Here is a 10,436-nt window from a genome sequence, read left to right as displayed (position 1 = left end):
CAGGCAGCCTTCTTCTGTCTACCAATGGCTTAGTAGGCTTCTGTATGGAGAAGCTGCTATTCCCAATCAGTAACAGTGATGGTGTGACTTGAGTGGCTTATTAAAACTTACTCAAAACCAACCTAGCCAGTCAGGGGAGTCCATGTTCAGTTAAAGCCCCATCTCAAAAAATAAGGTAGAAAGCAATTGAGGAAGACACACACCCAACGTATAGCATAACCTCTGGCCTAACACACACACACGCACATGCACACGCACACACACATATGCATATACCTTATTATTATGAGAAACGGGCTCAATGTTTATGTAGTATCTGGCTACAGAACTTTAGACAGAATACTAATGAATCAACCCCCTGTGCCATAAGCCCAAGAAGAAAGATGCTCTGCCTGCTGTACAGGGATCTGATATGTAATTTGGGCTTCACCCAGCCTTGCTAAGATCCAGTGATTAAATCAGCCCACATCTCTGGGCTTTGGTTAACAGTGGATTGCATACAGCTCCACATGAACCTGTGGCAATCTGGTAGGTGTCACACAAATGCCCTGAGCTTGGGAAGGTAGGAAACACTTCATAAATGTGAGGTACTTTTAGAAGAACAATATTCAAATGCAGAGAAGATAGATAGTACCTATTCCAGAGTGGCAGTTCAAATGGAAAGTTCTACAAAAAAAAAAAAATGTGAAAAATTGCAAAACCATGGATCAGCTTCAGCTCAGAAAGTTAAAAAGAAGAAAAGGAGAAAACAGGTCACTTATCATCTCTGCTCTCTCCCAGAGAGTCAGGATTCTTGGCAGAAGGACCTTGGAGCATTTTGCTAAGCAAAGCTGGCAGCACTATTTAGTTTGGCTTGCCAGGTCAACAGCACTTTCCATCCCATAATGAACTCAGCTGTGCTTTGCCTCATCTGCTTCACATGCCTGGTATCTCTGGGCAGTGTCAGTGTAGAACTCGCTTCTGTGATTCAGAAGACGTCACAGTGAGTTAGAGTGTAATGGGCAGCTGGCACTTCTGTGGTCATTAAGATCTAGGTGAGACTCTGATTGGGTAGGAAAGGATTCTACTGTTAATGTAACCAAAAGCATAATAGGAGATTGTGTGTCCAAATTGCAACAGAGACCTCTAGGGTCTGCTGGAAGAAAAAAAACTTGTGAGAGGGTGTAGAAGCAGGAGGGGTTGCTGATGGTGATGGTGATGATCTGGAGATCTTTGGGGAAGTCAGAAGTTGCAGGAGGAAAGTGGTATCTTAGGAACATGGCACACCACATGTGCCTGTGCAGGGTGAGAAGGGCTGAGTGGCAGCAATCCTGGTGTAAAGTTGGTGCAAAAGTACACAGTTGAGGGCTGGAGGGCCCAGGCTCTACCGGAAGCAAGAGGAGTGAGGAACAAGTGATGAGAAGATGGTAGATGAGAAGAAATGTTGGGGCCTGGCAACTGATGGTTCCACGGAGCTGACTGACAATGAAGAACTGAGTTAAAAAAGAAAAAGAAAAAATGAGTAGCAATCAGGCCAGCAGAAGGGAGGAATGTGCTGAATGCAAGACTGCAGGGATGGTGGTGTTATCCTTACCCTAGCCTGGAAGAGCCTCCTGGGAGGGACCTCCCTTTACAATCCTTTCAGGAAAAGACTTCACTAGGGCTTCTTCCTCTTCCAGGAAAAAGATGTGACTCCTGACAAAAACCTCCTGAGCAAGGTGAGAGATGCTGCCCTGTGGCTGGAGACCTCGGACACCAGACTTGCCAAGCCTTCACACTCCACCACTGCCTCCATCGCTGACTTCTTTCTCGCCCTAACCATCTGCAACTCTGTCATGGTGTCCACAACCACCGAGCCCAGAAAGAGGGTAAGGACCAATGGTGATTGAAAAAGAAGGAAAGGGAGAGGGAGAAGTACAAAGGCAGATAGGAAAGGGGAATTCCCTGATCATAAAGGCAGGACTCTTCAGTACTAGGTGCAGCGTCATCAGCCCATCGCTGTGAAAGTTGAATCAGCCCTGTGATCTTTCTAGGTCTGTTGCCTTCTTTATAAAGTAAATGGGAAAAGTTAACACAGCAACGGTTTGTGCAACCTTCAACCTTGGTCTATCCACCTGCAGGGCAGGGACTGAGTAAATAGTTATTGAGCATTTGGCTGGGTGCCAGGTCCTATGCTAACTACTTTCTCTATGTTAGTTACAACCCTGAAATTTAGAATGTCATATTTTGGGATTTTACAAGTGACGTCTGAGGTCCTGACTAATTAACTTAAAAAGCATGGTTAACATGTGGTGGAACCACCTGTGGACTCTGTTATGGTTCCCAATAATATCATATCATACTGGAATGTGCTTTTATATAGGGGTTAAAATTAATTAGCTTGTGTTACGTGCTTTCCTTGGAAACAATGTAGAAATGTGGTTGTCAATATGAAGTTAAACAGTGAAAATTTCTGAGGGTATATGGGTCTTCAGTTATCTATAGACCCAGCCAAGATCCCAACAAGTCAGTTCTAAGAATAATGATTTGCCTGCCAGTAGAAGCATTGCAGGTATGGCTGCTGTGTCACATGTGCACCAGTAGGTGGCAGAGAGGTGTTCTGACCTCTGAACAGCTGAATAATTAGTAAGAGTAATATTGCCTGAAAAAAAGCAAGCCTGAGACGACCACCAGTCTGTAGCCATGCAGGTCCCTACAGCTCCCAAGACCAGAAGCAAGCCTGAGACTAGAAGAACCCCATCTGGGACTGAGGGCCCTGGATGGGACTAAGCCTGAGATATACATGGGGCCACTAGGTCAGGCAAGCAAAGAACAAGCCTGATATGACCACCAGAACAGTGCCATGGGACCTAGACAGGGAGCAAGCCTGAGATGACCACCAAACCAATGGCATCGGGGCTAGACAGGGAGTTAGCCTGAGATGACCATCAGCTGGACCCTGCACAGTCTTGTGGGAGGATGGAGGAGCAGACCATGTCCAAGATGGCCATTGCCTGGCACCAAAATTCACATGTGGGGCATAATATTCCTGAGACCACTCCTGAGATGACTCCAGACACTCAGACCCCAAGCACCTCTAAGAGGAGCAAGTAAGTGGTGGAGAAACAGAAGGATGTGGGCACAATGGAGAGGCAGAACTGAAGAATTGTGGGTAGTGAGGAACAGCCTGATGTGAGTTGCTGGTGATGACACCTGGAACCATGGTGGGGTCCTGGCCTGATGGCCACTAGGGGATCTGGATCCATGGACCTGAAGCAGCAAGGGTCTGTTGCCACCAAAGGCCAGGTGGACAACCCTGGTCTGGTGCCTGGGGACATGTTGATATCTGAGAGCTGCAGAACTGGCTGCACTCCTCAATTGGGCATCTTGGAAGAGCTAGCCCTGGGGTCATGAGAACAGGAGAGCTGTCCCTGCCCCTCACCAGCCCCAGCACTTGGAAGACCATCTATGGTAGGCAGGAGAGCTGGACCCTGGATCATGAGAGTGGTAGAGCTGGCCAAATCCCCTCTCTTGGGCCCAGATCCAGGGCTTTGAATTGGCCCACTCCAACAACTACCCCATTGATGAACTGCTGGAGTGCTTGAAGGGGCCAGACCTACAGATCCAAAACTACAGGATCTCCATGACATACGGCAATCACAGGATATCTGAGAGGAGTCCCAGTGAGGTTCCAGTGTTGTTAGGGTAGCAGAAACCAGAGGCTTCATTGCAAACCAACAAGTCATTGCAATGAACATTTGCAAGCAAAGAAGTGTGGACAAAATGGTATGTTGTGTGACACATTATAACTTCCACAATGAGATTTTGTTCTCTCTGTTGTGGGGAAGGTTGCAAGGGTGGGGGATGGATACAAAGGGAGGGGAAAATGAGTGGGATTAGGGTGCGTGAAGTGGAATTCACAAAGAACCAATAAAAAGTTAAAAAAAATAATAATGATTTGGTGCCACTTATAGCTATAAAACCAAGAAAACAAAATTCACTAGACTATAACTTCCTATCATTATGCCGAGATTTCAAACCACCCAGAAAAATCACCTCGTGAGCAAACATTTTCAATGATATATAGGAGGCGGAAAGCATTATCTGAATAAGCAACTATTTTTGAGAAATACTATTTTGGGAAAGCTAGCACCCAACTCCTGTTTTCAAGTTAATGAGAAGGCTGGCACCAGCTCATAGCTCCAAGCTAATTGCTGGACCCAGACTCAGAACTGAGTCCCATCTCTATTACCAAAACACCGAGGTATCATGGCAAATCTATTCAACATCTGAGTGCCTGGTTTCTACACCTATACTGACGGTAGCCCATCAAATTTCAGGGAAAATTGAATGTGATGGTTCACACAGAGAGAAAGCAGCTCACCATATGATGAACTGAGAGAATGAGAGAGAATGAGTGCTGCAGAGAGTCTCATTTTCATCCTCTTTGTTTCCTTCCACTGTGACCAGAGTGGGATATTTGGAAACAATACAAATATGAGCACTGTCCACACCTAGAAGGTCAGGCACAGAAGGAAACATCTGACCTAACACCTTCTTTGCATGGGTGGGTAGGCTGAGATCCACAGAACACATGGGTCTGACTATGACCATACTACAGGTCTATGACCACAGAAGACCCAAATAAGGCTCTGATGGCAGAATGACTTTCATATGTATAAGACAGCTTGTATACTTAGAGTGATGTTGCGCTCTCCTCACTCAACCACAGGTTACCACTCCGCCGGTGGCCAACAAGGCTCTGGGGACATCCTTGGAGAAGATTCAACAGCTCTTCCAGAGGCTGAAGCTTTTGAGTCTCAGCCAATCATTCTCATCCACAGCCCCCTCTGACACAGATCTCGGAGAGAGTCTGGGGCCCAACATGCCCACCATAGACTCAGATGAGAAAGATGATGCATCTGTGTGTAGCGGAGACTGCTCCACTGATGGTGGCTACCGGAGCAGCACATGGGAGCAGGGTGACAACCTGGGGTCTGAGTCAGGTACTTCTCTAGAGGAGGGGCTGGAGGCCCCAGCTCTCAGCCTAGATGGACCAGAGCTTTGCTATGAAGCTGAAAGCCCTGATGAGGCAGCCCTAGTCCATGCGGCCCGTGCCTATAGTTTCACACTAGTGTCAAGGACACCTGAGCAGGTGACTGTGCGTCTGCCCCAGGGCATCTGCCTCACCTTTGACATCCTTTGCACGCTGGGCTTTGACTCTGTCCGGAAGAGAATGTCAGTAGTGGTGAGGCACCCGCTGACAGGTGAGATCATCGTCTACACCAAAGGTGCTGACTCAGTGATCATGGACCTGCTGGAAGATCCATCCTGTGGTGAGTTCACATTATCGGGCCCAGGAACACAAGTGCTACAGTTTTAGAGGCAATGTGGAATGGTGACAAGGAACCCAAGTTAAAAGTCACTTACTCTAACGTCCCAATGGGACCCAAGCCCATGAGATACTCTTTAAACAAGGTCCTTAGAACACACTGAATTTTCTGTCACCTTGACTTAGAGAATTGGGGTGTTCATTAATATGTTCAAGACTCTGTAGAGTCTTTTATAAGAGAAGCCATTTTCTTCTTCACATTTCCCAGTTTCTGGGTTTCTGCACTCATTAAAATATTCATTAGCCATACCCATGTCCAGGTTTCTTTCTACAAAAACATCCATTAGTCACATCCTAGAGCACACTGTGGTCCCTCAAGTGTCCATCTTTATTATCATTTTCCCAAGTGCCCACCCCCACCAAGATGGATTTCCATAAACTTGCACAGGGCCAGAAAAAAGCTCCAAAGTCCCTGCATATCAGTGTCCAATTTTGGAGAAGCATGAATTGGTGTGCAGCCGCATCCTGATTGCTAACAAGGAGAAGACAGTGATAGGGTTATGATTCTCCCAGGATAGTGGATCCCAGCCAAGCTTCAGAATTGCCCAGGCAGCCCAGAGCCTCCTGCCTTATCATCTGTGGATCACAGCCAAGAGGTTCGTGGGGACTGATTAGTGTTTAGAATGAGAAGGCAGCTAATTAGTTCTCTTCATCCCCAGACTCTGGCAGACAAGTGCTTCTGAGCTCGAGCTAAGGAAGCCATAGCACTCCGGGCAACAGAGCAACGTTGCCCTGGAGATGTTTGTTTATTCCTTCTTCACCTGACTGCAGAAATGTGTTGGAGATGCTGCCAATAAAAAAACACAATGGCAGTGTTACTGCCTTAAGAAAGAGACAACGCTTTGAAAGGGAGGAAAGAAATAAGATCAAGTTTACTGTATTTGTGGTGTTTGTCATTCAGTCTGACTGTGAAGTTCCTGGCAACTTGGTAGGGGAAAACCCAAGGTCTCACAAGGGTGAGCTTCAAAGGGGATGGTTTTGAAGATATGATATTGTAGTGTTCAATTAGGCATTGCTTACATGAAGACTATATTTAGGTCATTTGATCAATGAGGAAATCATATTTGAAAAGAAGTTTATATTGTATAAAGATACACTTATCGGACTCCCTTGTACTTAGTGAGACCACTATTAGGAGCTATATTTTTAGCTTGGCATTGTTTACAGGAATGGGTGTGGTGTTCAAATTCTATTCACTCCTGAGGATCTCTCTAAAACCTCTGTCCAGCACTGCTAAGGATTCTAAAGGCTTTGTTGCTCAGATTCACAGAGTGCTATAATTGATGCCTGATACCTATCACAGCTTAGATGAAGAAAGGACAGTATCCGGTCCTGTGCCTTCCTAGCCAGCCCACCCCTGAACTATTCTTACTATCTAATAAAGAACGATAAATGATTTCAGAAAGAAATAAGCTATGTGGAACTTTAACACGGGGATTTTTGAACAAGGCACTGAGGCATTTTTCACACTAAAGTTACAGAAAATGCAAAAGCTATTTTTTTTTCTCTCTAACACCATCCTTCGTATTGAAAGAAAGCCTAAGTCAGCAAACCCAACGCGCTGAAGAAGTCCGCTAATGAGATCCAGGTTTGCAGCTGTCTTGGAACTGAGCTTGACAAGAACTAAGTAGATGACAAGGAGGGTGATGGCTTGTCTAAGTTTCTGAGAAGAGTTTGCAAAGTTGGGTGGCTCTCCAAGCGAAGCTGGCTACTGAAAATATACCTTGGGTACCAAGAAGACTGAAATTCCTAGCCCCCAACCCTCCACCTGACAATGGTGTTGTATTAACTTTCTAGGCAGTTGTCCTGTAAGCAGGTGTATTTGAACAATTTTGTAGATTACTTCACTTCTTAAGTAGCACTTTTTTCAGCCAGGCTTTTGAAGAAAAGCTCTAAGAAGCAGACAGTGTGAGGACTCATAGAATTATCATTTCCCAAGGCAGTCTATCATGACCTCTTCCATGTTCCTAGGGAGGGGTAGAGAGGGGACTCCTGTTTTATGGCTCTTATAGTTAACTGGGAAGACTCCGGGGAGTTGAGGGTGAAGCTCCTTGAGCATTTGCCCATGGCTTCATGAGAAACAACTATTTGACAGTGAAAGATACTGATGTGGAAAAGAAGCTGAAGAGAATCGGAGCCCGGACCCAAAAACATCTGGACTTGTATGCACGAGATGGCCTTCGAACCCTGTGTATCGCTAAGAAGGTGAGAACTGATGCCTACTGGCATGCTCCAGATGTTAGCAGTAGCTGAATGGCCTTCACCCATTTTCAGTATGTGTGTGTGTGTGTGTGTGTGTGTGTGTGTGTTTACTCTCCCTTTATTTTTTAAGCCATGGTCTCTCACTGATCCCAGAGCTGCCCTGAATGGCCAGCAATCCCCAGGAATCCTCCAGTCTCTAGAGCCTCCATAGAACTGAGCTTAGAAGCAGGTCTTCAAGCTTACATGGCAAGCACTTTACTGACCACTCCACCTTCCCAAGTGTTCTTTCTCCCAAAAGGCCACTGGTTTGTTTTATTAATAGTTTCAAAGTTAATCTTCTTGACTATTGACTCTAGGGCCATGCACATGTATTAATAAATAAGGACTCTATCACTAGGCTATATCCCCAGCCTTTGCTTGGTGGTGTTTATATTTTTAATAGCTTTTTGAAACAGAATCTCACTGAGTTGTCCAGGCAGACCTTGAACTTGTGATCACCTGCCTCAACTTCCTAAGTCACTGGGATTATGGCTTTGCATCACACCTGGCTAGATTTAACTATTCTGACTCAAGACCAAAAATCTATGATTGTGACAATTTTGCTGAGGCAGAAATCTGAACATAAAAACTAGATGTCTGTGCCTTTAACTACTCTCTCTATTTATTATATATGTAATGGGTGGCCTGTAATCATAAAATTATTTATTTATTTATATTTATTCTTTGAAAATTTTATGCATGTACTCAAGGTGTCTTGATCCTATCCACCCATTTATAAATATAATTTTATCCTCAAAGTAGTCTTTTAATTTTTTGAATTATTTATCTAAATTAAAACTTGCAGAGGAGGTGTATGTATGTATGTGTTCACATGAAAGAAATCTAGCTTTCTGATTTCTGTTGAGAATATGAGTTTTCATTGATGACATCAATTTGCAGCTGATCCCTGTGATGAGGATGTGTCCATCTGTGTTCTGATCTTGCCTACAATCCCCACCATTAGCTGTTGCTTTACTCTTGGCTCTGATGTGGCCACACAGATCCTTCACCTCTTGCTCTCAGATACTTGACTTTGCAGCTCCTACAAAAAAAGGTAGGAAAGGGGGACAGAGCAAGGACTTCTGACAAAATATGTGATATCTGGTAGGAATGCCATGATGATTACACATTTTTATGTGGCCAGAATCAGTTTCTCTCCTGCAGACTCCCAGATCTGCACATCTGATTCATAGAGATTAAATATACTCACTTTAAAACCAGACCCATCTGGGTACAAGTCCCAATCTCGCCACTTTTTGATATGCCTTTAGGATAGTTTATTACTGTATAACTATATCCTTACTATTGTCTGTTTTCCATAAGTCTGTGTCTAATGTGTCTCCTGTTATACACTGTACTTTTCTCAGATGCAAAAGACCTACTTGTGGCCTGGAATAGTGGTGCATGTCTTTAACCCTAGCACTTAAGAAGCAGAGGCAGGTAGATCTCTGTGAGTTCCAAGCTAGCCAAGGCTACATTGTGAGGTCCTGTCTCAAAACAAACAAACAGATAGACAAACAGACAAAAAAGGCCTGTGTCCCCTTGATTTTCCCTATAGTGACACACAGAAGAACTCAATTAATATTTGGTCCTTGTATAAAAGAACCATTTGTTTAGAGAGAGAGAGAGAGAGAGAGAGAGAGAGAGAGAGAGAGAGAGAGAGAGAGAGAATGCATACATATAACATGGTGGGCCAAAGGTGCTCTGGGACTCCAAAGTAGAAAGACAGTATGTCTCTGTACATTTGATACTGTGCCTGATGGATTGGTCTCCAGGCTGTGGAAAATATGGCTGCTGCTTTCTTGATGCATTACTGGATCAGAAATGGGGTCAAGTTCATTAATGTTTCTTAGTACTTAACTTTCTCTTCCTCATGACTCCTTGGGTTGGGTCCTTGCTAAACATTTTTATTAACTCCTTGAGAATTTCATACAATACATTTTGACCATATTCACCCACTCCAATTCATCACTTTAACTTCTCCTGGAACTGCCCTCCCTCCCTACGCCCACAACACTGTTCTCCTTTTGTTATGTAATAACCTGTAACTTCATATTGTCCAGATTCTGGCCATAAGGCTATCCTCTGTAGCATGAACTCCTTGAGGCTTACCTTGCATGTCAGCTGTAAGACCTCACCATCCAACAAAAAGAAAGCTCCTTCTCCAGTTACTCTCCAACACCAACAGACTCTATAGTATTGTCTGTCCTGTTCAATATTTGCATAGTACTTCTTGAAATGAACTAGTCCTTTGAGTCACTTACCCTCCATCAGCATATAATCTGTCCTGAGACCTGAGCATAGTAGGAACTCAGCAGATATTTGGTGATCATGGAACATAAGGTTTAATCTTTCATCAACTTATGCATTCAAATTATCACTATGGAGATTTCCACACCCAATTCTGTAAAGTCCACACAGAGTTAGAGGAGGCCAGCAAATCAGGAACAAGGAGGAATCACATTTGCAATCCATTCAAGGTTACTGATAATCCTATACTGTTTTATAGGTTGTGGATGAGGAAGACTTCCAGAGGTGGGCCAGTTTCCGGCGTGAGGCTGAGGCATCCCTTGACAACCGAGAGGAGCTTCTGATGGAAACAGCCCAGAACCTGGAGAATCACCTCACTTTACTTGGTAGCTAAAAATAAGACATCACTACATTAAAAACAGAGAGAGAGGAATGCTACAAGTTAGGAAAGGAACTCTTGGCCAGGATTCTGATGCTGCTACAATTTTGTCTCAATTAGGAGTCTTCCTTGGGTTTTTCCAGATATTTGGCAGAATTGGGCCATGCCAGCAACCAGCTCTGTTTCCTGGAGCATTCCTGCACTCCCTGCTGGAAG

General features: G+C 44.5%; 1 protein-coding gene and 1 pseudogene across 3 annotated transcripts in view; both read left to right on the top strand.

Annotated features, from left to right (window-relative positions):
• The window catches only part of Atp10b (ATPase phospholipid transporting 10B (putative)), a 281,854-nt gene that overhangs the window by 234,151 nt on the left and 37,267 nt on the right, over window positions 1–10,436 (top strand). For all 3 annotated transcript variants that reach the window (XM_034506566.2, XM_076937027.1, XM_076937028.1), the window contains 4 exons: window positions 1,659–1,847; window positions 4,691–5,294; window positions 7,446–7,555; window positions 10,101–10,227. In XM_034506566.2, the coding sequence (XP_034362457.1) occupies window positions 1,659–1,847; window positions 4,691–5,294; window positions 7,446–7,555; window positions 10,101–10,227 (1,030 nt within the window). The remainder of the gene's footprint in view (window positions 1–1,658; window positions 1,848–4,690; window positions 5,295–7,445; window positions 7,556–10,100; window positions 10,228–10,436) is intronic.
• LOC117712206 (small nucleolar RNA SNORA17) lies at window positions 2,509–2,594 on the top strand (annotated as a pseudogene).

Source organism: Arvicanthis niloticus, chromosome 6 (genome assembly GCF_011762505.2).
Source record: "Arvicanthis niloticus isolate mArvNil1 chromosome 6, mArvNil1.pat.X, whole genome shotgun sequence".
Lineage (NCBI taxonomy): Eukaryota > Metazoa > Chordata > Mammalia > Rodentia > Muridae > Arvicanthis > Arvicanthis niloticus.
The sequence above is the reverse complement of the archived record's forward strand: the minus strand, read 5'-3'. Positions and strand labels throughout refer to the sequence as shown.